The following is a 24,797-nucleotide window of genomic DNA, read 5'->3' as shown; positions in this document are numbered from 1 at the left end:
TTCAATTTTTGTTGCTTTTTTTTGTGTTTCGCTTATCCAGGAGTTGTAGTTTGCTCCTCTTTTTCCTCATATGAAGCACATCCAATTAAGCAGCTCTGGAAGTGGTCTAAAAAATGAGTTATTGTGGGCGGGAAGAGGTGGCTTGGCGGGTGCGAAATTGTTGGCTTTAAAGAGATCTCGGGGAATTGGAATTAACAAGGACGTGAAAGGCTTATGGGCATCCTAAATTACCAGCTAGATAAACCTATTATCATTAGGGGTTTCTCTTGAAAACCGATTAAATAACCATCTCCCTAAGACCTACCTCAACTGGTAGCTCTATGAATCCACTTTTATGGTCACTGCCAACTTCTCACCTAATTCAGAGTGTGCCACTTATTTTATTGTTTCTTTGAAAACCAGTTTTTGATTGACACACTTGCACTTTCTTTCAATTAACCGCCAGATATGATCGTGATATGTTTTCTTTCTTTTCGGCGGTAACTGCTTTCGAGACCCTAATTAAGCGGCATTTGAGGCAGGAACCGGGCGTGGGTGCCACAGAGGTGTTGAGAGATGGAGATGTAGGCAGATCGCGTGTTGGCGATCCATTCTTAAGAGACCGTCTCCGGACGGATCACGTTCAGTGCTCGGTTAGACGTCGCGAAGTCGGGAACATAATCATGTGGCATCCACATCTCTTGCTAGTAGTGTCTTTTGAGATATTTTCCACGGTCAGGGCCCTTTACGAACAGTGCAATCATCAGGTTAAACTGCAATCGGGCCAAAAGCTGCTCATCAACTCGCCCTATTACCCCGCCTTGTATCCTGTCGGCACATCCTGTCGCTATGCCGTGGAGGCCCCCAAGGATCAGGTGCTGCAGTTCAAGTGCGAGCTGCAATTACAAACGGTGGGAATATTTTCTTGTGAAAAATAGAAGAAGTTTTAATTTGTAATGGATTTTTTTCCACTAAAGCTTGCCAATGATTTGAAATGCCGCTCGGAGGTCTTTCATTTCAATTCCGAAGGCGACGAGGTGTTAACAAGTTCCGAGTACTTTTGTGGCAGCGGAAAATTCGAGCGCAAAAGTTTTCTCAATCGTGCTGTGATTTCCTACATATCCACTGGCCAGGCCCAGCCCCCCTCGACTGTCAAGTTAAAGGATAAGCTCACGGGTATGCCGCAAAAAACAACAACTTCTACTTCCACAACAGAGGCCCCCAAAGGTGATTCAATCGAAGAGCAGGATGAGGAAGAGGAGGAGCTGGAGGAACAGGAAGAACCTGAGGAGGACCTCAGCGATGAGGTGTTGCACGTGTTGCAGGATGTGGGCGTTAGCGATGCACTGGCCTATGTGGCCTCACTTCTATACGATGACGAAGAGTCGAGGAAGTCAAGTGCCACGATTTTCAGCATTCCAAAGACTTCCGCAAAACGTGCGCGAATTGTTGCCAACTATCCGCTGGCCCCTCTGCCAGGAGGTGGCCGGTTCACCTGCCTGGTGGAGGCCATTCGGCCCACGTGCACCTGCGGCTGGAGTCGCTACACCTCTCCCCGGATAGCCAGTCCCGTGAACGAGGAGGCAGGCCTGCACGAGTTCCCATCCATGGCAGGGGTGCTGACCAAGAAGCAGGGCAAGGTCTTCTGCGGAGCTGCCATTAGTGAGTATATTTCCCTAAACTATATACTTATTTGTTGATATTTCAATGATTATAACCTTTAGTTCATCACCATTATTTACTCTCCGCCGCTCATTGTTTTCTGGGTCCGGAAACCAACAAGGCCGACCAGCTAAGGGTGGTGGTGGGGGAGCACGACTTGGGCAGTGCATATGAGACATTTGCCACCCGGCGCTATGACCTGGAGACCCTGATCCTGCACGAGGACTTTAGCCAGGCCAATGGGCAGCCTAGGAACGACATAGCCCTGCTCAAGACCCGATCGCCAATCGTCTGGAGTCGAAACGTTGGCCCAGCCTGCCTTCCCTTACAGTTCACGGATGATGGGAAGAAACTGCCCTTGACCGGACATCAAGTGGTGGCTGCCGGTTGGGGTACCACATCCTATGGTGGACCCCAGACCCATCGCCTGCTGAAGACCACTCTGGATGTGATCGATAGCCAGCGTTGTCGGCAAACCTTGACCTCGGCTGTGGTTCCGGCGCACACTTTCTGCACATATACGCCCGGACGGGACACGTGTCAGTACGATTCCGGAGGAGCTCTGTACGAGCGGATTCACGGACGCCTAGTGGCCGTGGGCATCGTCAGTTTTGGCCAGGGCTGTGCCACTCAGCAGCCGTCGGTCAACACCCGGGTCGCCTCGTTCATCAAGTGGATTCGCGCCAAGAGCCCCGAAGTGTCCTATTGTCCTGGCCGCATATGAGGCCCAGCAACTACTCTGATTTATGATATTATTGAGGCCAAGATAGTTGGTCCTTGAATAATGGAAACTGACTTGATTAATACCATGCCATGTCCTTGGGGTTACAAATAATAAAAGAAATTGGAAAGAAACTTATGGTCTCATATTTTCAGAGGCTTAAAAGGAATGGTAGATTGGCTCTCAGATTTTCAGTTAATTGGAAAGTTTTAACCCTGTTTTCTATACTTTTCAATAAATGTCCCACCAAATCTCCATCCAAGCCACACGCCACACCCCTTGTTGCAACTGATTGAGCCACTTTGCACCTGCAAGTGGGTGTCAAGTTTGTCGCTCTGCCTGAACGCGTTCGGTATCGATGCCACAAGGATGTGCCCACCACTCGGCTGTCAATCATGCAAGCGACTCGGAACGCCTCGTTGGAGCTCTATGTATCCTTTTGGATGAGGCACTGCAATTAAGCGCAAATGTCAACTAATTAACCTCGGGGCCAGGCGGGCAAACACACACACATCCCCATAAGCCCTCCCCTTCCAGATGTCCTGTCAATAAAATTCCATTCAGCTATTTTATTTTCATCCCGACTGGCGGGGATGTGTAGCCTTTCCTTTCAGATAAATAATTAAACGTTTCGCATAACAGATGAAGCTCGCTTTTAGGCTTAAAGGCAATAGGAGGGACCTGGGAGAGTCTGGTGACTGCGTCTTTTTATTTGCTTCTCTGGAGAGCCAGTTTTTTGTCTAAACTTTTTGCGTCGGCGTTGCACTTTTTCAATGCTTCACCCCAAAGCGAGTTACTAGTGTGTCTGTCTACACAGGGAGAAATTGGGTCGTACTAACGTTGGAAGTATCTTTTACAATACTCATCCGATTCTTAAGTGGAATATCTTAAACGATTTGTAGATCGATTTTCCATCAATCTGCATCAAAATCGGGAAACAAAATATTTTTTAGATTTTTTGTCAAATTTTCTGGGCTATCCCCTTCAAAATGTGGAAAATGCCTGGGGAGGACTATATGGGTTTTGCGATAGCTATATCTTAGCCAATATTTATCCGATCCTTGAGAGGAATACCTTAAACAATTACTAGATCGATTCTCCATCAAACTGTATCAAAATCTTGAAACATAAAATTTTTTTAGATTTTTTGACAAATTTTCTAGGATATCTCCTTCAAAAATGATGAAAAATGCATAAAGTCTCCTTGTGGAAGGATGTATCTTTTACAGGATAGGATATAACGATTTGTATTTCGACAGGCCCATTTTTTTCAGTGATGGTTTTAGCTCGCCTCCATTTCGGAGTTGTTGCAACTCCAATGTATTGGCTGCTTTGCTATTTGTTTTTGCAGTTTAGGTACACGCTGCACGTCCGTGCTTCGGTGCCTTGGAAGCCTGTTGTTCAATTTACGTAAAACGCGGCCAGAACAGGACAGAACAGAACGGGATAGAACAAACGAACAAGCAACGTCAACTGCAGACTGCAGTCTACAGTCGGTGGCATCAAGTGTTGCCTGGGATTGGCGGCTCTGCATAGAAATGGGGAGGGGGGGCTAGTGGATGGGTGTGTGTGTGTGTGTCAGGTTGCAGGGATAACAGGGTGATGGGGTGGTTGCCGTTCTCTGGTGGCACTAATTGAAAAGCAGCAGCCACTAACAGCAGTTGCCGCTAAGGAGAGGGCGATGGGGCTTAGGAACCAATTCTAGTCTTTGGTTACAGTAATATAAGTAGTAATGATCATGATCTAGAAAGATTATTAAAACAAAATAGGCAATAAACATACTTATAAACAGGTTTAAAGACCTCCAAAAATATTAAATCTTGTTTCAAAAATATATAATAAAGGGTTACCGTAGGTTACCATAAGAAGAGTTCTTAAATAATTAAAATTAAAATATTAACCAAGACTCTTTAAGATTTTAATCCAAAAACCTTCTACTTATTACCACTGTATGAAGAAAACCAATGCGCACAATTTTTTGGAGTTTTTCATTTTTTTTTCTGGCAATTTCCTTTGCATACTTTTGTGCTGCATTTGATTACAAAATGGCGGCGCTGCTTTTGCTGCTCCTGCACTTCCTGTAGGCGTCCCGTTGCAGTCCCGTAATGCAGCCTAAACATGGCGTTTAGTTTTCGTTTTGCCGACGAGTACTGCCTGGACTTTGACTATTCATTAGCATGTGTGTGTGTGTGTGTGAGTTGGCCAGTGTGTGTGTGCGTAAGGGTGAGGGCCAAAAAACTCTAACAAGCTCAAAAAGCAATTTGCGATGGGGGCCCAACTAAAAAATTGGCAAAAATATCGACGTGCCGGCTCATGCAATTGACGTTTTGCGGGTGTATATGTAAAAATTCGCGTATCTATGTATGAGAGAGGGCCGGAGAAAGGATTTTCGGGGACTAGGGAATAGGGACTAGGGATCGGGGATTGGGGTCTGTTACATAAAACCACGCGTGGCACAAAAGCCGCCAAATCGTCGTCGCTCTAAAGCCCCAGCAGTGAAAATACAAAATGGCCGAAAATACAAATTCGGGATGTTCCAAAAAACAATATTTGAAAATTATAATTTAAATATTAATGATATTATTATTAATGATATTTAAAATTTTATTTTATATATATTTTATGTATAAATAAACATAAAATATATATTTTAAATAAATATTAAAAATCCCCAGTTTAGACGTTTTTTGGAATCTTGTTGGCAAATATTTTGCTATCCCTCAAAGTAAATTCGTTTTGTGGTCAGAAATTAGTATTTCTGTTTTATTTTTCAGCACAAAGTCCATATATACACACGACTAAGGCAATTAAATCCATTCACATAAAAAAAACCGAATATGCGATGCTGAGTGAAATAAAAATGCAAGAAGCTTAGTTTGAAATTGTGTTTTTTAAGTTTTTTTCCAAAAAAGAATAAATGATAATCGCCGATAAAAAATCCACAAAAAAGGTACAACTATCTCTTTTTAATTAGAAAGTAGGCTAAACTATATCTGTAGAATTATTCTCAAAACAGAGAATTTATGTTTTTAGGCAATAAATTGTACAAGTGTCCTTTAAATACAAAACCCATGGTCGGAATGTGCCTAGGTCGAGCCCTCTGTGGTATAATGCCACAAAATGTGGCGGGGAGCCGGAGCTTGCATCACAAACGCGTGAGAAGGCCACTTCCCGTGGTTCCAGATCGGAGAACCTTTTCCCGGGCTGAGACAACGAAGCCGCCACGGCTGCTGGTCAGAAGCTTCCAAGCCTTGAATCAAATTAACTCTTCCTATATGCGAGAGATGACGAGCGAGGGTAGTGACCAGTTCTTATCGAAATGGAAATGGTTATAGATGCAACTGACGAACCCTTCAGACTTTAATGATATAGAGAATTGGCACTGACTTAATGGGAAAGTAATTGTTTCGAAAAAGTCTTATGCAATAAAATTGTTATGTGTGGTAAACAAAATTTGTATTTATTAGAACTAAAGGGTTTTATGAAGGGCAGCTACCTGCCCTTTTTGGTAGCTATGAAAATTATAGACAGATTTTGTTACAATTTTCAAACCTAGAACCTGGCTTAAAATAATTTTACAACAAAGTTAGCCTAAGTAGGCTCATGGAATACAGTCCTCATACAGTCACAATTCTAAAACCCACTTGTTTATTTGGCTTTGACTCTAAATTTGAAAAGTAATACTTTAAAACTGGTATCGCTATAACCTGCCGCACCATGATGCTGAGTCGAGCCTTGACCGGACTAGCGCCTATGAAGGCGTCCTATTCGAAGCGCAGGATGTCCGACGAGAAGATTACTTTTAAACGAAAACGCGTCAAAGTAATAGCACAACCCCGTCCCATAGCCTTGCCGGATGTCAAGAGACCTCCCTTTCTTCTGGTCAAGAGCTTCTTAAACTTGCGGCAACTTAACAACGAAAACGTTGCGAAGAAGGTGTCGCAAGCTACGGAAGATCTGAGCTTCAAGCCACACCGGACTCTGCTCGTCGGAAACAATCCGTATCTACCAGTTTCGGAGCAGGTTGATAGGAATCGTAGTCATGCGACTTTGCTTCCAAATCCGAGCCCAGAGGAAATCCATGAAACGGATCCGCAAACTAATCAGGAGTCGGATCCGATAGCAGAGACGTCGTGACTCTTGACCACGGTCCATATCGATCCATAGTTTGCTTGTATTTTTAGTTTAGTAAATGTATTATTTTTTCATTTTATGAAAGTTTGTTTTATTGCTTTTTTCCAAGTTTCTAACCCTTCTAACCCTAAATATTGCTGCCCATCTCTGTTGGATGATTGTCATGCAACATGCACTCGAGACTTGGGCACAAAACATAATTAAACAATTAAAAAGCCTTTTGGCACTTGTCCTTACTTAGCCCAATTCGAAACGTAGCACATCAAAGCCAAAACTGGCTTCGGGCCTAATTACGCCGCCAAGTGCAGTGGATGGAAGAGTTAAATGCAAATTTGTTTGGCAGGGGCGATAAAAAAATACATCAAAATTAACTGGCAACAATGAGAGTAAGCTCTGAAATCACAGCTGTAGCGGGACAAGTTAATTGTGCAGCCAGGATCCGGGTTCGGAATGGGATACACAGCTAAAAAAAAAACAGTATTTCTTACAAAAATTATAGACGGTTTTACAAAAATATAGCTTTAGTTTAAAAGTAGTTCTTGGATCTAAAAGAAACTGGCGTAATAATAGAGTATACATTGTTTCTCTGTCTGCAGGCAAGTAGGACAGTGCTTTGCATGAGAAGTGGTCCTCCCAGGCACCAGTCACCAGGACCCTCGACAGTCTAGTCCTGGACTGTAATCCTTGGCGCTCTGCATTTTTTTCTGCCTTCGTTGGCCCATTGATTTTTTCTATATTATAAAATTTATGCTACCCGCTCTGCTTTGTTGCATCCGCTCCGACCCCACACCCTCCTGGGCACTTCATTTTCTGCCTTTGCTTTTTATTATTATTTTTTTTTTAGCATTTTCCCAAGCGCTTTTGAGCTTTTGTTTTCGAGTGCCAGTGCCACCCGAGCCAAAAGAAAAGGGCTTGACAATAAAAATTATGAAGCATATTACTTGAGTGCACTTGGGTGCCTCTTTCCTTTCTTTCTCTTTTGCCACTTTTTTCATTTTGGTCCTGTTTTTGTTTTTCTACATCAGAAGGATGCGCTGGCATCCTGGCAAAGTATGTCGCTAGTTTTTCGAGTGCAAACCTGCGTATTAAGTAGCAAAGCAAAGGGTTAAGAATACTCTTCAAAAGTCTACTCGTTATTTGACCTGACTTCAAATTTTATTATTGTACCTCGCCTCATGTATTTTGGTCTTAAATCTGCATATTTAAAGCATAATGCTGTGCCTTGAAAATACACATATCTAAGACCAAAAATACACTCAGCAAGAGCTCTGGGGTCTAGAGGTAACTGCCGTAAATGAACTTCCGACGAAACTCTGACCAGCGATAGGAGTCCGAAAAGCAGCGTTGCTCCTTCCTGTACAGCTCATCGAAGTGATCCTTTCGCGAACCCCTCCAAATCTTGTTGGCCGTTTTGGCGCGACTGGTCTTCCACTCGCTGGGATGCAGCTCTGTATCGACAATAGGCATCAGTTCCATCTTGCTGAAGTACACCGACGGCATGGTGCGGCGCTGCTCCGGGTGGTAACTGGAGCTGATATCGCCGAAGAATTTTGGACGCGTCCCGATGCTTCGGAAGAGAGTCCGGACTACGGGGGTCCTTCCCATCAGGGTGTTCACTTTCCGGCTCATTTTTTGGTTAAAACTAATATAGATTTTTGAGTTTCTAAAATGTTATTAATAGGTGAGGTTGAACATTCTAATATGTATATATGGTATTTAAAGAAAAGGTTACTAAATTGGGAACATTTCATTTTTTTGGGAAAACCAAATAAAAGTTGAATGAAATCCATAAGCCTAAAATTTCTAGATATTTCTAGTTATAATCAGATGCCATTAAAAGTAAAAGTATTATATTCTTTTTATTAAGTTTCTTGTATAAAATAATAAACAAAAACAATTAGGTTTTAATTAAATATTATATTGTACTTTTTTATGGAGAATTTTGTAGTCCCATACAATACCAAATTTCGAAACGTAAACGTAAAAATGGTTATTCTTGAAACTGAATATTTAATTTGGATCTCATCGTGGCCTAGTATGAGGATCGTCCGTAGATCATGCCGTGCCTGAACTCCGCCCAGCGGGTGCGATGGTTGCGATATGAGTTGTACGGCGAGATCACCTTCTTGGAGATGGACGGTTGGGCAGGTTCTGGCCGTGCAGAGGTTACTCGTTTGAGGAGGTCGTTATCGGCCCGAGACCGCTCCTTCTCGTCCTCCTCGTTGGTCTCGGGCGGACCGAACACGGTCTCCCTCACCGTGCGAAAGGTCACATCCTCCTCCTTTTGGTCATCTTCGAAGTCCATCCTGTCGACGGTGTTTCGAAACCTTTCCTGTGGGTGCTCCATTATCTCCTCCTTCCTGTCACCCGATGCCCCATCCCCGTCAGCAATGTGTCGCGAGTAATGATCGTTTGCGATCCGTGACCTCGCCTGGGCTTGGGTGGTCATACCCGGCATCCGGCGCGGGGCAGCGTGGTCCATCCGGGAGACACTGCGAAACATGTTGTGAGACTCGAGGCGGGAGGAGGCGCGGCTACTCCAGGTGCGCTTCAATTGATTCTGGCGGAGTAGCTGATAGGCGGCGAAGGACTCCTCGCGCGCTGGCCAGTCCTTGCGGTTGGGATTGGTGTGATTAGTTAAGGATGAGCTGGTCAGTAGGACCGCCTTCTCCAAGCTGGATCCCGTGCCGATGGTCCGGCGAGTGCTGCACGCGGTTACCTGGCGCAACGATGGTAAATTCTTCGAGAATATTGGCATCCTTATTTTATGGCTTCCTTTAATCGATTTGGCCCAAACTGGCAAAATGAAAACAAAGTAAATTTTGTATATACGTTTCCGTTTTTGGGGCCAAAAGTTACAAGTTATAAAATTTGCGAAATAAATAAGGACGCTCAGCGCTACTCGAAATTTTGGTTCTATATGAGGGACAATAATTTAGAAACTGATCAACCAGTACAAGTTACTGTTTAAATAAAACTTATGACACTGACACTGCCAGCACTCGGTTGCTATGTTCGCATAAAAGTTGGAAAACCAATGGGGGAGAAAAAAATATTTGTGGTACAAGCAAATAGTATAATTTATTTATGACCACAAGGAATTCAATTTGATTGCAACTTGAGCTTGAGCTGGCCAAGTCTTTCAGGCAAATTAAATAACAAAGCAAAAATGTAGAAATCATAAACCAAAAACACAATTCTCCATCGTCACATGAGCATTTATTAATTTTTCATCCGTTGCAGTTAGGCCGAGGGTCTCGATAAGTTCTCTACTGAATTTAACGCAATTTCCGAATGGGAATAACAACAATAGCAGGACATGAAATTGAGTTAGTACGCAATTACAACAACAATTATGAGTGGAGTTTGCAAATTTTACAATAAATACCAAAGATATACAAGACTTGAAACCAACGGGGTATTTATAGACGAACAATGAATACCTTTTTCTAAAAACAAAATTACATTTAAAGCTTTAAATAATATGTAGTTATAGATAAAGAAATAACTCAATTAGTAAAGTTATTTGTATAATCTTTTAAAATATTTAAAAAAAATAACTATACCCTCTATGAAATAGAGTAGTTGATAAAAGTTTATTGCGTTCAAAGAACTATGCCTGACGGCCTTTGATGGCCTGAGGGGCATGATTGGTTAGGGCGGGGCAGCAGAGCTTGTTCGTTGTTTAAATGTAGGCAGAAACATGTCACTGCTTTTTAATTTAAATGCAAATTAAGGCCTTTGTCAACACTTTGCCAAACTCAAGACAACGACGACAAATGCCTGAAGGCAACTGCAAGGAGTTTGGTTAAGGAATGACTCTGTGGTGGATGTATACATCAACTATAGAACATATTTGAATGCACTTCGAGGAAAATATTGTACAGATTTTGGTCTGAATTTTTTATTTAAAAATAATAAACTTAAAACTAAGTTCAAAGAAGTCCTTGAAATCCCTTTAATTGAAACATTTCTCTCAGTGTTCTATGTAGATAAAAATAGCTTCTAACGAACACAAACCCCACCACCCAAGTAGCGCCACATCCAGTTGAGGTGCGAGGTTATCCGGGTATTGACCCCAATAGCATATGGCTGGCCGCAGGCTCGTCCGAAACTGATCACGCCCAGTTGGAACATACGGTCGCGCTGTCGCAGGATCACAGGACCCCCTGAGTCGTACTGACACGAGTCGCGACCTCGTCCTGTGGCATCGTAGGTACAAAGTTGACTCGGAGCTATGCTGGAATTGTACTGACTCCGACACACTCCATTGTCCATGGTCAGTAAGGTGGCCTTCTGAAGGGTGTTCGACTTGGAGGCAGCAAAGCCCAGGGTTCCCCAACCCAGGATGTCCACATTCTGGTAGTTAAAGTTGTTGTCACTGTAGGAGGATTATTAATAAACTTAATATGGAGGTTTAGGATTTTAGGTTTGAGGCCTATATTCTTACGATTGTCGAATGGGCAAGCAAATGGGCGCCACACCACGAGACCATTCTATACGAGTAACAGTTTGCAGCAAGGCTATGTCATTGATGTTTCCTGAATTGGTTTCTGCATATCCTGGATGGTTTATAATACTCTGAATGCGGTACTGAGCGGCGTATATAGATTCGCTGGCTGTAAAAAAGTATTTTTTTTAGCCATCCTCGTACTATCTTTAAGGACTTACTCGTACTAAGATCATGTTCTCCTACCAAGGCCAGTAACCGACTAGCGACCGGCTGGCGAGCCGTACAGTGAGCTGCCGTCATAATGAACCGATCGCTGACTATGCTGCCTCCACAGAAAATCGGCAGGTTGGAGGTCAAGTCCCGGAGGCCCACCATCGAGGGGTACTCGTGCTTGGCCGCCTCCACTCCGTTGGCAATACGCTCCGGAAAGGACCAGCCGCAATCGCAGGGCACTTGGCGGGCCACCGCTTGGCAACTGAGCCTGGCCCGTTGCTGGCTGAAGCTATTGCTGGAATAGTAGGCAAAGGCCATGGCCTGGAAGTTGGATATCCTCGTGATTTGACCCATGCGGCAATAGCGTTCGGCATCCCGAAATTGCAAGTCCCCGTCCCGGGAAATGAACAGAAACTCCGAGCCGCAGGTGTCCGGGAACTTCCAGCAGAAAATAAAATAAATCCTTGATTCGATTACCTTGTTTGTAACTTACCACCTCGAAGCGGCAACTTAGATGAATGACATGATTGCTGGGAGCTCTCAGCCGAAATCTGCAGTTGCTGCCACTGGGGATGGCACCAGGATAATTGGCACTAGTCAGATTCAGGACTCGATTCGGCTGCAAGTCGTACATCCGAGTGCACTGCTGTTGGCAGAGGGCCGAACTGATTAAGAAAAAGCCCAGAAAAACAGACCATCTTAGGCCGGTCATTATGGGACAGAAGTTGAGGCACTTGTGAAGTTAACAAGATCTTCATTCATCTTATATACGATTACATCAGGCAGCTATATCTTTTTTATTTGTGGATCAAATAAATAAATATGAAGATGAAGGTTAAGAGATACCGAAAAGTAAAACTAGGGCAGTTGACTTGATCATTTATTTTATTGCAAGGTAACCACACAATTGGAGTTGCCAATTTTCTGGCGTATCCAGCTGATGTAGGATGTTATCCTGGTGTTCACACCCATCGGATAGGCTGTCTCGGCACAGCTCTTGCCAAAGCTAATCACTCCGAGGAGGAACTGCTTAGACTTTCGCAGAATGACTGGACCACCGGAATCGTACTGGCAGGAGTCCCGACTTGTTCCCGAATAGTCGTAGGTACACATCTGGCCGGAGTTTATAGTAGCCACTCCATTGTATTCCGTCTGACAGTCCGGATTGTTGACCACCATCAGGTTGATCTTCTGCAAGTTAGATGACGTGGGACCGGCAAAGAAGATCGTTCCCCAACCGATCACATCCACATTTTCGTAGGAAAAGGAGGCCGTTCTGTGTCGAAATAAAAGGGAATGACTTAGATTTGGATAAGAGACCTTAACCCCCAAGACCTACGTTCCCACTGGCGGTAAGCAAATGGGTCCTACGCCCCGGGACCACATAATGTTGCTGGCTGTAACGAAAACGGCGATATCGTTCTTTACATTCGGCTCACTGACATACTGCTCATGGGGTATCATCTGTTGGATGTTATACTGCTGGTAGTACCGCGAACTGGAAGCTAATTGGGGCCTTAGCACATATCTTTATTAGTTTGTTGTGATTTACTTACGATTCAAGAGGTTGTTGGTGCCAGCTATGGCCACCACATTACTGGCCTGCTTCACCTGATAGACACAATGAGCAGCAGTCAGTATATAACGATGGGCCACTGAAACGAACACTTCCTGCTGTATCCTTTATATTATTTTGGAGAGAATAACTCACCTATGGTTCCTCCACAAAAGGATGGCTGGCTGCTAGTAACATCCTTGAGGGCCACCATGCTGGGAAATTCATTGGCAGTCGCCGCCTCTCCATTGGCTATCCTGGAGGTGGCCGACCAGCCGCAGTTGCAGTTCTGTTTCACGGTGGTGAGGGTGCACCTGAAGGAGCCGCCCTTGGTGCCCGTCGAAATGTACGCAAAGACCAGTTCCGTGAAGAGGGACTCCCGCGAGAAGGTCCCGGAGCCGCAGAAATTCTCAGCGCCGCGCATCAGAAGATCGCCTTCCGAGTCCAGCCAAAAGTTGTCCGTGTTGCACTGGCCATTATTCTGCGGCAAAGACAAAAGTCCCTTAAGTTATTTCCATTAGTCGAGTCGTTTATCACAGTAATGCCCCACCGATGGCAATGCAATGGTGCATTGCACCTGAATGTAGTAGTCCACGGGTGCCTTAAACTTGTAGCGGCAGGATGTGCCGGCAGGATAATTGCTAGGATAGTAGGGTGACTCCACGTAAACGGTTCCCGGATTGAGATTATAGGTGTTGTCACAGCCCTCGAAGTAGGCCAGAACGGCGGGAGACAGTAGCACTATTGAGATTAAATAGCGGTTTAACATTTTGGCCAGACCTGTCGGCTGCGAAGCCAGCACTCAACTGGGCTAGCACGATAATGCCACCCACACCTAATACCGCTAAGACAACGCAAAACCTAATTAAAAAATTGAAACTAAAAGGCCGCGTTCCAGCAGATGATAAAAAACAGTTGGCACTTGTGCAAATACAAGTTCTGTAAATCCAATGCCCTTGCCAAATGCACACGAGTATCGGCTTTGAACTTGGCCAATAGGTTTCTAAGCGATCTACCTTGGCGTTTTCCATTTTCTAGATAAGTGGCAATGCATTTAAGAGGCCAATATACACCCCTTTTACGAGCCATAGCCATGTTTTTCATTCACGGCCCAGATCGTAGAGGGTTATCCGCCAGCTGGGCTGATAAGCTGAAGCCGAAAGCTTAAGTAAATAAACATTTTTTTTCGAATAATGACTTCTAATTAAAAGGCAAATAATTGCGAATATAAAAAAGCGGCGTCAATGTACGCAGATATGTTTAAACAGATTAAAAAGGGAATTTCACGTTTTCCGGTGTACCCATTTTTTTGATGATATAATAGATAAAATATACTAACAGTTCATATCAAGAAAAAATCATATTTTATTCTCTTTTTTTCGTTATCTTGTTATCATATTTTTTTAAAGTTTTTTCCATAATAATTCCACTCTTTTAAGCTCAAAAGCAAATATTTAAAATGATCAGAAATGAATAACTAGATACTCCCACAGTTACATAAACCTACAAAAATCAATTAGGGATATCGGTAAAAAGAACAAAACATTAATGGCTGACAAGGTGCAGCTAAATGTCGATGAAAATCAAGCAATCTGTCGATCAAAAATTGACTTTATGCAAAAATGGCCAGAAACACACACACACATACACTGTATACGCGCACATGGTCGCATAAAAACAGCGCCTAAAAGCATGCATCAGTTTTGTCACTGGACGCCCCGGGCCGTGTAATTATAATATGGAAACAATTTTTTTTGTTTCTTTTTCGGCTGCAACACTTTTGCCGCACCTAACCCTCCTCTCTAATTTCCCCGCCCTGGTACATAACGCTCCAATGTCTATATTTTCTAGTGTCACCCATTTTTTTATGCAATCGTTATGTTTTTTTTAAGTTACTGGTATGTTGTTGCTTTGTTTTAACATTTTTTGCCGTTCATTTGCATTTTCCACTAATTTGACTTTTGTATTGTTGTGGTCGGTCCTCGTCAACCTGCTTCGTTGCCCCCTCCCGCCAGGCACTCTTCATCTCTACTGGGAGTTTATGTGTTAGAGTTTTTTTCAGGTCCTTTTTGCGTTCCACCAATCGCATTCCCTCTTCCACGGCTCGTCGGTGTGTGTGTGAGTGCGCGTGGGTATTGGTGGGTGGGCTGCGCTACGCACTTTTTGACTTTTCGTTGGGGAAAATGCGTTTTCATGCATTGGTTGGCTGGCGAGTGGCATTTGGAGAGTGGGACTAGGAGTGGGTGTGGTTGTGGTAGTGGTAGTGGGGCATTCGGTTGCCACCTTCTCGCATGTCCATCTATGTCTCTTTTTGCGTTAGTTGGAGTGCATTTTCCCAGGGCTTGTCATTTGATGTGGCTGTGACTCTGTGGCCATATCATTAATTGCCGTTAGCCGGTAACAGGAACTAGAGGCATAAAAAATGCACAACACACGCAAATTAGTGGGAAGCTGGTAATTGGTTTGAAAAGGAGGGGTATTTTACAGGAAAAGGAAATGGAATATTTTGTAATTAAATATTATAGTTATATATGGTATTTAATAAGGGGTTTTGATGACTTTCTAACCAATTTATTTAATATATTTGTCATTACTTAGAGCCCTGATAGATTTATTACCTTTTCTGGAGTATAGTTTCCAAATCTAATTAGTTTCTTTTGGAGTTTCCCTTTCTGAACTGAAGAACTTGTAAACTGTAATTGCCGTTTCCTGGACCATAATCCCACAGAATGGATGCATCCATCAAAAGCACTGGCTATTCCCGGCTATCCTGGCACCTCAATCACTTCCCAGATTCCATTTACAACCCATGCACACAAATCCACATCCATATGGTGTAGGCCCAATAGATAGAACATTCAATTTGCTGCACCTTCAATCACTATAAATCCAAACAAATTTCCGCTCCTTTTTTGTTGCTCCTCTCCTATTTCCAGCAACGCTTTTCAAATGCAAACTAAGCAAATTTTAATTAATGAAAAATTGCAATTAAAAAACCGGACTCGGCTTTCTTTCCCACCAACTTCCCAACTATCTCCCTCGCACAGTTTTCCATTTAACCCTATAGGTTATAAAAAACGGCCAAAGAAAAGAGCAAGCCATCCACAGGCAAACAAAAACACAAAATTTCTGGGCCCAGTAAATGCAAAAAAATAAGAAAAAACGCATCATGTATGTGCGAGGCATGTACAATTTTTTACCGTTAGTAAAGGGAGGGAGGTGTTTTTCGAATGTGTGTGTTAAGGGGGAGGAGTGGGTGGCTAGCATCTAAGCAAAGCTCTGCCGCTGCCAGTGGCGCCGATTAACATAAACACGCAAAAAACATTAACAGAGTCTCAGCAGCGGCAGCAGAAACAGGCAGTACAGCGCCGTTTTGGCCAACGACAACGCAGTTAGAAAACCCCAACGGAAAAAAATGGAAAAACTAAGGCAGAGCTGGGCAAAAAACAAAAAAAAAATATTTCATACATAGATAACGCGGCGTATGTGTAATGTGCGAATGGGATGGAAGGCGGCTGAAACGTTGCTGGCTGCCTCTCATTCTGGCATTCGCTCATTACACTCATTTCGCATAGTTGTTGTTGTTAGTTAGTTTGGGGCTGGCGCATAGGCAATTTTCCACACTCACACAAACCCACACACACACAACTGCTGCAGCAGCAGCAGCAGCACCCAAACCCAATCACAAAAACGCGTTAATAAGAGGAAAACGTGGCGCAAAAAACTACACACAAGTCCACACACACACAGACACAGATGCACGGTGGGAAATAGCGATTTCCCCACTTCGCCCAGCCCAGAAACCGGCTCCACCAATCACAGAATTTGTTTACGAATTTTGCGGCAAAAGCAACAGAAAGAAAACACTTGGGGAAAAAGAAAAATGCTGCGCTCTTTTCCAGCCCCGCTCTCTATGTCTCTCTCGCGGCCCAGTTTTTATTTTTCTTTCCGCAGCCCCACGTGCTGTGGAGTCTCCTCAAGAGCACTTCGTTGGAGTCTCTCTCTCTTAAATGGCGCGCTCTTTGCTTCGTTGAGTTTTTCCCACTGTGGTGGAGCCGGTGGGTGGCGAGGAAAACCGGGGCAGTACTGGCAGCGCGGGGGTCGGGTGACTTTGGTTGGCTGCGGCTCCGGCTACGGCCCCAGCCCGGCGATGGGAAACGAGTTTCTGTCGATTGACGTTTTAGTTAATATGGTCAACAAATTTTAATTGAATGGTCCATGTTTGTAAATGTTTGATGAATGAATGCACGGGGATGGATGGCGAAATGGAAACGACTCGACCGAATTTTATTGGCTGGGTCGCGATTGGATTAGGAGCATCAAATTAAATTCAACAGCCAAATCGATTTATACGTAATTTTCCATTTATAGCCAAAAATTTTCAATTCCATTTCGATTTTGGGAAATATTTAATTTGATGGGTTACATATATCTTAAAATATGTATAAGGTACATCTACCTATCTATTTTTATCATCCTCTACAGTAACTGAAACAAAAGTAATTACATATAATTATGAGTTGCTATAGCCCACCATCACTCAAGCACTTTACGACATTCATTAACCCAGAAAAACCCCAGAAATGTTATAAAAATACCCGTAATGTCCCCAAAGAGTTTTTCTATTAGCCAACAATCGATTACGCGGCTTATGACCTGCGTGCCGGCCTGGCCATAAGCAGCTATTAGCCAACCCCGTATTGGGGGGCTATTGGGGGGTTGGGGGAGAATGAAACTAAAAGAAGAAGGCTGGAAGCAAACAGTTAAATGAAACGGTAAACATAACGCATTAAATGTTAATGTCGCCTAATTGTGTAATTCCTGGTGTCGCATTTTGCTTGTCAATTCACAAAGGATATAACAATGAAGGAGCACTAGCCCAGTCTAGCCCCCCTCTTTCACCTGTAATAGCCACTAATGAAGCCACCGAGGTGAGCGCTAATGAAGTAATTACAACAATTAATTTAATTATAAATTAAGCCATTGTTGCCGTTGTCGTGACATTTATGGGCAGTTCAAGGGGTGAGTTCTTGGGCTGTTTGTTTAGTCAACATGTTTACAAAGGACACTGAAGGACATTCGGCGACAGGGTGAAATGCTTTATACAAACTGTGTAAAAGGGAAAATATTTCCTTGTAAAGAAAAAAAATAAAATCAAATTGCTAAAATGTTGAAAAAAGTAGTTATTATTGCGTATATGTGGAAATATTACGCATACGCCGCGTGAAACCACGAAGTAGCGACCACAACGACCAGCCATCGAAACTGTTCATGTGTTTCGGATTTCGGCCAACTAATGAGGACGGAAATTCCGAACAAACATACAACCAAACAATCACAAACATTTACAATATTTCCCTTCAAATATTTTCCATATATTCACACCTTGTTAACACACATATTTGGTTTGCCGATTTTGGGTTTTGGTTGTGTGGGCATATTGGTTGCCAACTGGCACTTAATTGAAATATAAAATAAGCCAATTAAAATTAAAATTATTGCCACGCATTATGGCCTGTGGTGAGCCCGAATCCGCGTATCATACCATGGCCACTGATGCCAGACGGCTGATAGCTGCCACATTTATTGAAAATTACCGTAAATGAGGCAGCAACGGGCAGTAGCCAGGTCAGCCAGGTGGGTGGCAAGCTGCAACTGTTGATAATTTGTAAATTATTGCATTGATGATAAACTTGCTACTTTACATATGGACATCGAAGGGATGTTATTGTGGGCAAATATACGATTCAGAATCAATAACCACTTAATGAAGTCAGAGTTTTAATTGTTTTTTGTGGAGTGATAAAGGCAGTAATTAAATAAGAGGGGTTTCACTGTGATTTGTTTTAAATAGTTTATAAAATATAGAAATCTAAATAAGAGAGAATTCAAGTCTTTAAATAAATCCCCCATCTCCTATACAACCCAACGAGTGCATTAGTGCCAAACTATTCTCCGGATAGCTACTCAAATATCGCTGAATATTTTGCCTAATTGACTTGAAGTATGGCAGACCTTACCTCATTTACCCCTGAAGGCCACCAGAAAACACGGTCCCGAGTCCGGAGTCCGGACGTAGCCGGATCCGAAAAATGTTCAACGGAATATCGCAAAATTCAATATTTGAGCAATACTTGCAACACATGCCACAAGAAACCGGAACAGACCAGAACATGGCAGAGAATAGAATGGAAACAGGGCACTCGGTTGGGAAGGTGGAGGACTTGGAGGGTCTGGGCCAAGAGTTCCTGAGCTGTAAGTTGGCTTCTCACCTGCCCTGGTGGTCTGTATGTCTTTTGGCAGTTAGCGATGCCTTCGAAAAGTTTGCCAGGACAACGGCGTTCGGTACTTGCGGGTCGCGCAATTATTTAATGAAGTTATACAATTTTGGCCCATGTGCTGAACAGGAACGTGTGCCCCAGACTATATATACTGAGGGTGTGTGTGTGTGTACCTGATGCGGTGAAAATTTCATTGCCTTGCCGACTTTTGTTGTAATTTGATTTTTGGTTTGTTGGCTTTTGTTCGAGTTCGCCATCGCTCAAAACTTTCGTGCAACGGAATTCAATTAAGAAATGTCAAAATTTTATTGAACACAATGCAGATTTTAGCTTCAGGGTCACCTATAGCTGACACAGAATTCAGTGGACACGGATGGGTACTCCGGATGGGTATGCCGTGCCGTGTAGATATCCGGATAACGAAATATCCACGACATTAATTTAGGCACGCCAATAACCTTTGCGCACTTTTGCTGCATCAATTTTCATTAAAACGCGCTGGCGTAAAAAAGTTCCCCATTTTTTTGTAGTATTATTCGCGAAAAGTTAGAAAACCGTAAGCGGAAATGAATCCCATGTGCATAAATACGTATAAATCCAAAAATAAATTGAATTAAAAAAGGCGAGAGCTCCATTTTAAAAAAATAAAAAACCAGAAAAGACAAAAACCAAAAAGGAAAACTGAAAAAAAAGCGAGTTCAGACCAGCCGGCAATTGGAGTGAGCATAATAAATTCGAGCATCAGACTTTGTTTGGCTTAGTCAATGGTCCACATGGCCAACAAAAAAAAAAAGCGAAAAGAAAAAAATCGGAATGTACTAGCCATTGAGCAAGGAAACCAGCCAAAGTCGGAGGAGACCCAGTGGAGTCAACAAACTGAGTAAAATCGCGAATTTATTGTTGACGCGTTTTCCTCCCCGACAAAAAATGGCGGAAATTTGGACTATTTTTAAGTAATACTTTCAATTTATTTTCATTTGGTTTGATTCTACAACTGTTTTAAAAATTAAACATTAGTGCATTATTAAATTCATTGTTTTTGGGGCTTTCATTATCCTTTTTATTCGGCTCCCAAGTGATCCTGCTCCACCACCTCATCCACAAACAAAAAAAAGTAACCAAAAGTCATTTATCTTATTTTGTCAAAAAATTGTCAGCGGAAAAAAGAAAACTGCGAGTATAGGATGAGTGACAAAAAAAAAGGATAGAAAAGGGTCCTGGCTAAGCAGTCGTTGTCTGGTTTCCTGTTTCCTGAAACATCTTTCCCTGAACCCTGAAAGCGCTCTGCAGCGCTTTGTTGACAGCAATTGTCACAATTACAAGTTGATATGTCCTGGCCAGCTGACTGGATAGCTGGCTGGATGGCCTGGCTGACTTGCCAGAGCATATATCCTTGCCACGGCTAAGTCAACTGATTTAAGTGATATTTATGCCAGACGCCGCGACGAGCGTTCAATGGAGCAAGTGATAAGCGTGCACCACTTGACGGACAACTGTCCGTGCGGATGGTAGGATAAGGACGAGGGAGTCCGGTGACTCGTCCTGATTAATGGCTGATGCTGGCTAAAATGGATAAGGCACAAGGTGGTGTTTGCCGTCACTTGGCAGCCCCAGGGCTTGATCGTATAAATTTTGTAATGTTAACACGACGTTGGACACAAGTTGCAAGTGTCGCTAGTTCCCTTTGGGCTGGAAAATGTCCTCCACCCTAATTTAACCATGTTCACTGATTAAAGGATATGAAGGGTATTTGAGACAAGTTTTAAACAGATGATAGTTATGGGGTTTGTTTATTAACTATTCTACAAAGTTCTCAGTTTTAAAATCTAAAGCTACACTCTAAGATATATCTAAATATTTCAAAAAAATCGTATAAAAGGGTGTTCTTAAATTCCATCACCTCATATTTAATCCCTTAAGTTTTTTCCTAGTTTTTTTAATTGTTTAATTTTGTGCCTGCCTCGGGAGAAAAGACAATGATTACAAGGACTGTCGGCCAGAAGAGCTGCTTTTTTTGTTGAGGTCCCTAGAGTTTCCCAACCCTTCTTATAAGCCCTTTTTTTAGCCCACTTCTGTTACTCATTTGGCAACCGCAAAAGTTATGTTGTCTCATTAACTTTTAACTTGTTGGCTGGCGCTGAATATTCGCGGGTTATTTGAGCTTTACTCGGATCCTGTATGTGTTTGTTTTTTTTGGTTCGTCCTTCCAAACACTCTTCAACTTTGGCAAGGACTCGTCTCTGGACTAGGGACATTGTTAAGGTAACGAGCGCTGTAAAAATAATATTTTTATTACAAACAAAAAACAAAAAATGGGAAAAAACGGGATGAGAAAACAAATATTGTGTTGGCTGGCCCAACTCGAATTGCAACTAGAAAAAGTTATTCTTCAGGTGGAAGCTAAGCTTTTGACTTGACAAGCGGAAAAAGTGTACAAAAATATATATACGAAAATTAATTTTAATGCCACACCAGAGTGAGGCAAAGGGCAAAGAATGGAAAAAGGTGAAATTACATATGATGGTTTAATTAGTGAGAGCAGCATAGGAAAAAATATACAATATACACTTTTCAGACACAAATACAAAGCACAAATAATTGAGTTCGGTTTTTATTCTGCATGCTGACTTTGATCAACGTCAATTAAAAATGTTTCGGATTACTTGGAGCATGCAGTAAAATATTATTCTCGTTTACAATATGAGAAATTTAATTATATTTTGTAGTTGAGAAATTTAAGATGAATTTAATTAAATTTGTATGAGGTATTTTACTGTACTATTTTTTTTAAATAATTGGTATAAATATTAAAAATTATAAGATTGTTTTTAGAATTCCAAAATGATTTTCTTTACCAGTTGGTTCACCCAAAATATTTTATATCCTTAGTTCCATCTCTCTAACATCTACCATTTTCCAGATTTGTTTTATTCGAATTTTTTCTTTTGCGCGGAAATTAAAATTTTTGCCAACTCGCGCTCCTCCAACCACCTCCACCCCATGCCACCCACTTAATGCAATCTAAGCGCAGCTGCTGCATCATTACGACACACTCTTACGTGTGTGTGTGTGTGTGGCATGTGGCAGGATAGAAGTGTGTGTATATAGTGTGTGTATGTGTGATGTGTGCTTTGCTTCCGCTCAGATTTAATTTCGTTCAAGTGAGAAAGAGGAGCGAACGAAATGGCCAGAACGCAGCAGTCATCCAACTATGCGCCTCCTGTTTGAACTTTTTAGTTTACTTTACTTTTTTTTTATACCAGGACTTCTATTTTTTTTGGGGCTCTGGATTTTTTTTTTAGCTGTTTCGTTACTGACTATAATTTAATTCTTGGCTGCATTTTTCATTTGCGGCACTTTTGGCGTTTCACCTGGCCGCCAGGTGTTGTGAGTTATGAGCGCTGAGAGCTCTACCTTGGCAAATTAGAAAAAAATTCTACAAAAAAAAAATATAACACGGGAAATGCATAGAAAAAATGCTGAAAAATTGAAAAATCCTCATGAGATTTGGTTAGGAATCAGAGCGTGCACCCACTGCTCTGAAATAAAAATTGGCGCAAGCCCCATAAGATAAAACTTTTTACAAATTCCCAGGATTCTCAGCTACTATATATTACAAGTTGATGTTTAAGTTTCCTAAAGTAAGTTGTAATATTCTTTAGCCAGATTTTTAAGAAGCTTCGGGTGAGAAAACAGAATCCTTTAGTTGACTTTTTCTTTTGTCTCTCGAGCTTATAATAATAGCAATTAAAATTTTCTGTACTTGTGTCGGATACCAATTCCAATCAAGCATGTGTTTACATTTTAAATAGAAAAACTTGGAAAATACATAAAATTTATGTATACATATAGCCCCAGATTGAAGATTGTCTTGGCCTGGCCAAGTAATAGAACTTTGGCTGCTTCTGCTGCTGCTGCTGCTATTGCTGCTGCCATGTCCACGTGATTAGAAAGTTTTTCCTTACAAGGTGCGTGTGTGTTGCATGATGTTTTTCTTCTTTGCATGCACTTAATAACTTTTACATAATTTTGTATATTTTATGGAAAATATTCTCCTCGCAAAGGGCTTTCTTGTTCGACTGCCGTTTCTAGGTAATTCAATCAGGCATGTGTTTGGATTCTAAATTGGAAAACCTTCAGGTGAGATGGTGGGTTATGAGTTATGGTTGATAAAAAATAAAGTAATACAAGTTTTTAAAGCAAACAATATATTATTAGTCTTTAGTTAATTTAATCTGTAGAAGCAGTTTGTGTTTCTAAAACAAAATGAAAAGTCCTTAATTGTGAAAAACGAATTGCATTTGATATTCGGCAATTAAACTTCCATATTCAGACTCTCAACTTTGCCAACGCAAAAATATTTCCAATTTAATGGTTTTCTGTACGTGCATTTCCTTTATCAAATTCATCCGTGCCATGCCGGACACAAAGTCATTAATTAAATTGCAGTTGCATCACTAAATAATTCGATTCCCCAGAAAAAGAAGAGCTAGGTGGGTGGGTGGCTGGATGGCTGACAAAATAAAGCGAAACTTCTTGCACTCAAAAGTAATAACTTATAATTTGCATGCTGACCGCCCTTCATCGTCTTCATTGGACGCTCCGTTGTCTTTGAGCTGGAAGCTGGACGTCTTGGAGTTGCATGTGGCATGGGGCGTTGTGGTAGTGTGGCTGTGTGGAGGCAAAGCCATGGCAACCGCAACCTTTCAGGCAAAAAGTCCAAGTTCCAAAGCAAAAGAGTGTTTATAGTTTATTGTTGATTGAACACTAATTAAGTTTCCCAGAGCGAAACTTTCGGCCAGCTAGCTAGTCTGCCCTGGCCAACATCTCCATCAGGGCCGAGATGGACAGCCGCTTGATTGGTTTTGTTACGCACTCCCCCAGCACTGCCTGCCCCACCTCCCAAGGACTAAAGCCCGAGGTCCGGAGACTGCCCTAAGATGTTTCGCCTTCAACATAATAAGAGTAGTGGGCAAAAGTTTGGTCGAGGAAAAGAACTTCTTGCTGTGCATTTAATAGCAATAATAATTTGCAGTTTGTCTATTACACAATCTATGGATGTTGCTATCGGGTTTTCGTTGGGATGGCCAATGGCCAGAGAAAAACTTTCTAATTTCCACATGCCAAAACATTCACTTTACTTTGGCTTACAACTTTTCATCATTTCTCAGTAATTGTAGTCCATACATATGTGTGGTTTTTTGTTTTCCCTTCTAAATATTCTGTTTTATTTTATTTTTTTTTCAACAAGAAACTCCTTGAAACTTGGCTAAGGCTTTCTTTTCAACTAAATTCCCTGCAATTATTGTACAGGAGGCAGTTTAATTGCCATACCAATAAAAATAGGCCCTTTTTCAAGGAAATAACTGGGAAAACGTTTGGAAACCATAAGATATTAATTGGCTTTTTCCATTGATTTTTGCTTTAATTTTAAATGCGATTTTTTTGTTCATTTAATAAATAATGTTTCTAAATTTTAACCGCTTTAAATTTTCCAAGAAAAGGGCTGTGAAAAGGCCTCCCCGTTAAACGCAAAACACATAAAATTCGCAGTTTTGTCTCAAACCCTATTCTGGCCAAATCTAAAGCTTACACAAAAAAAAAAAAAAAAACCGGACACAGCCTCACACTTTTTCTTACCCAACCCCCAGCCCAGGTGGCCCTTGAGCTGAGAGGAAAAAAATGTTCTAAAAATTTGTTGGCTTGTTGCTTTTGTTTGCCATTTTATGCGGCGCTATTTGTTTTTTTATTTTGTATATGGAGTCAGGAACGTTTTTTTTTTGTTCTTGCTTTTTGTTT

General features: G+C 42.0%; 7 protein-coding genes across 7 annotated transcripts; 3 read left to right on the top strand and 4 right to left on the bottom strand.

Moving 5' to 3' along the window:
- The first annotated feature begins 458 nt into the window (after positions 1–458).
- On the top strand, positions 459–2,437 carry LOC108131513 (uncharacterized). Its single transcript, XM_017250412.3, has 3 exons — positions 459–890; positions 957–1,641; positions 1,704–2,437. The coding sequence occupies exons 1-3, from the start codon at positions 459–461 to the stop codon at positions 2,363–2,365; spliced, it is 1,779 nt and encodes a 592-aa protein (XP_017105901.3). The 3' UTR covers positions 2,366–2,437.
- A 2,888-nt stretch (positions 2,438–5,325) lies between these two features.
- On the top strand, positions 5,326–5,815 carry LOC108131505 (uncharacterized). The gene has a single exon (XM_017250402.3). It carries the CDS (start codon positions 5,386–5,388, stop codon positions 5,695–5,697), a length of 312 nt encoding a protein of 103 aa, XP_017105891.2. The 5' UTR covers positions 5,326–5,385; the 3' UTR covers positions 5,698–5,815.
- Positions 5,816–5,954: 139 nt separating this feature from the next.
- LOC108131502 (uncharacterized) lies at positions 5,955–6,580 on the top strand. Its single transcript, XM_017250401.3, has one exon. It carries the CDS (start codon positions 6,080–6,082, stop codon positions 6,497–6,499), a length of 420 nt encoding a protein of 139 aa, XP_017105890.2. The 5' UTR covers positions 5,955–6,079; the 3' UTR covers positions 6,500–6,580.
- A 1,049-nt stretch (positions 6,581–7,629) lies between these two features.
- LOC108131531 (uncharacterized) lies at positions 7,630–8,219 on the bottom strand. Its single transcript, XM_017250430.3, has one exon. The coding sequence runs from the start codon at positions 8,123–8,125 to the stop codon at positions 7,772–7,774; it is 354 nt and encodes a 117-aa protein (XP_017105919.2). The 5' UTR covers positions 8,126–8,219; the 3' UTR covers positions 7,630–7,771.
- A 174-nt stretch (positions 8,220–8,393) lies between these two features.
- LOC108131501 (uncharacterized) lies at positions 8,394–9,464 on the bottom strand. Its single transcript, XM_017250400.3, has one exon. The coding sequence runs from the start codon at positions 9,252–9,254 to the stop codon at positions 8,529–8,531; it is 726 nt and encodes a 241-aa protein (XP_017105889.2). The 5' UTR covers positions 9,255–9,464; the 3' UTR covers positions 8,394–8,528.
- A 1,037-nt stretch (positions 9,465–10,501) lies between these two features.
- On the bottom strand, positions 10,502–11,881 carry LOC108131516 (venom serine protease). Its single transcript, XM_017250414.2, has 4 exons — positions 11,656–11,881; positions 11,168–11,600; positions 10,947–11,115; positions 10,502–10,877 (listed from the first exon to the last, which is right to left on the bottom strand). Exons 1-4 carry the CDS (start codon positions 11,872–11,874, stop codon positions 10,502–10,504), a joined length of 1,197 nt encoding a protein of 398 aa, XP_017105903.2. The 5' UTR covers positions 11,875–11,881.
- A 148-nt stretch (positions 11,882–12,029) lies between these two features.
- Positions 12,030–13,551, bottom strand: LOC108131477 (venom serine protease). Its single transcript, XM_017250356.2, has 5 exons — positions 13,268–13,551; positions 12,874–13,198; positions 12,719–12,817; positions 12,502–12,667; positions 12,030–12,438 (listed from the first exon to the last, which is right to left on the bottom strand). The coding sequence occupies exons 1-5, from the start codon at positions 13,484–13,486 to the stop codon at positions 12,048–12,050; spliced, it is 1,200 nt and encodes a 399-aa protein (XP_017105845.2). The 5' UTR covers positions 13,487–13,551; the 3' UTR covers positions 12,030–12,047.
- Between the last annotated feature and the right edge of the window lie 11,246 nt (positions 13,552–24,797).

This window comes from Drosophila bipectinata, chromosome 2R (assembly GCF_030179905.1).
Source record: "Drosophila bipectinata strain 14024-0381.07 chromosome 2R, DbipHiC1v2, whole genome shotgun sequence".
Lineage (NCBI taxonomy): Eukaryota > Metazoa > Arthropoda > Insecta > Diptera > Drosophilidae > Drosophila > Drosophila bipectinata.
This window is presented reverse-complemented; position numbering and strand designations above follow the sequence as displayed.

Coding starts and splice junctions, on each gene's coding strand:
- LOC108131513 (XM_017250412.3), top strand. CDS start 459: ATGTTTTCTTTCTTTTCGGCGGTAACTGCTTTCGAGACCCTAATTAAG. Junction 891..956: donor GCGAGCTGCAATTACAAACG/GTGGGAATATTT, acceptor TTTCCACTAAAG/CTTGCCAATGATTTGAAATG. Junction 1,642..1,703: donor CTTCTGCGGAGCTGCCATTA/GTGAGTATATTT, acceptor TATAACCTTTAG/TTCATCACCATTATTTACTC.
- LOC108131505 (XM_017250402.3), top strand. CDS start 5,386: ATGTTTTTAGGCAATAAATTGTACAAGTGTCCTTTAAATACAAAACCC.
- LOC108131502 (XM_017250401.3), top strand. CDS start 6,080: ATGATGCTGAGTCGAGCCTTGACCGGACTAGCGCCTATGAAGGCGTCC.
- LOC108131531 (XM_017250430.3), bottom strand. CDS start 8,125: ATGAGCCGGAAAGTGAACACCCTGATGGGAAGGACCCCCGTAGTCCGG.
- LOC108131501 (XM_017250400.3), bottom strand. CDS start 9,254: ATGCCAATATTCTCGAAGAATTTACCATCGTTGCGCCAGGTAACCGCG.
- LOC108131516 (XM_017250414.2), bottom strand. CDS start 11,874: ATGACCGGCCTAAGATGGTCTGTTTTTCTGGGCTTTTTCTTAATCAGT. Junction 11,116..11,167: donor AGAACATGATCTTAGTACGA/GTAAGTCCTTAA, acceptor ACTTTTTTACAG/CCAGCGAATCTATATACGCC. Junction 10,878..10,946: donor TGCTTGCCCATTCGACAATC/GTAAGAATATAG, acceptor ATCCTCCTACAG/TGACAACAACTTTAACTACC.
- LOC108131477 (XM_017250356.2), bottom strand. CDS start 13,486: ATGTTAAACCGCTATTTAATCTCAATAGTGCTACTGTCTCCCGCCGTT. Junction 12,818..12,873: donor CTTTTGTGGAGGAACCATAG/GTGAGTTATTCT, acceptor TGTTCGTTTCAG/TGGCCCATCGTTATATACTG. Junction 12,668..12,718: donor CACCAACAACCTCTTGAATC/GTAAGTAAATCA, acceptor GGCCCCAATTAG/CTTCCAGTTCGCGGTACTAC.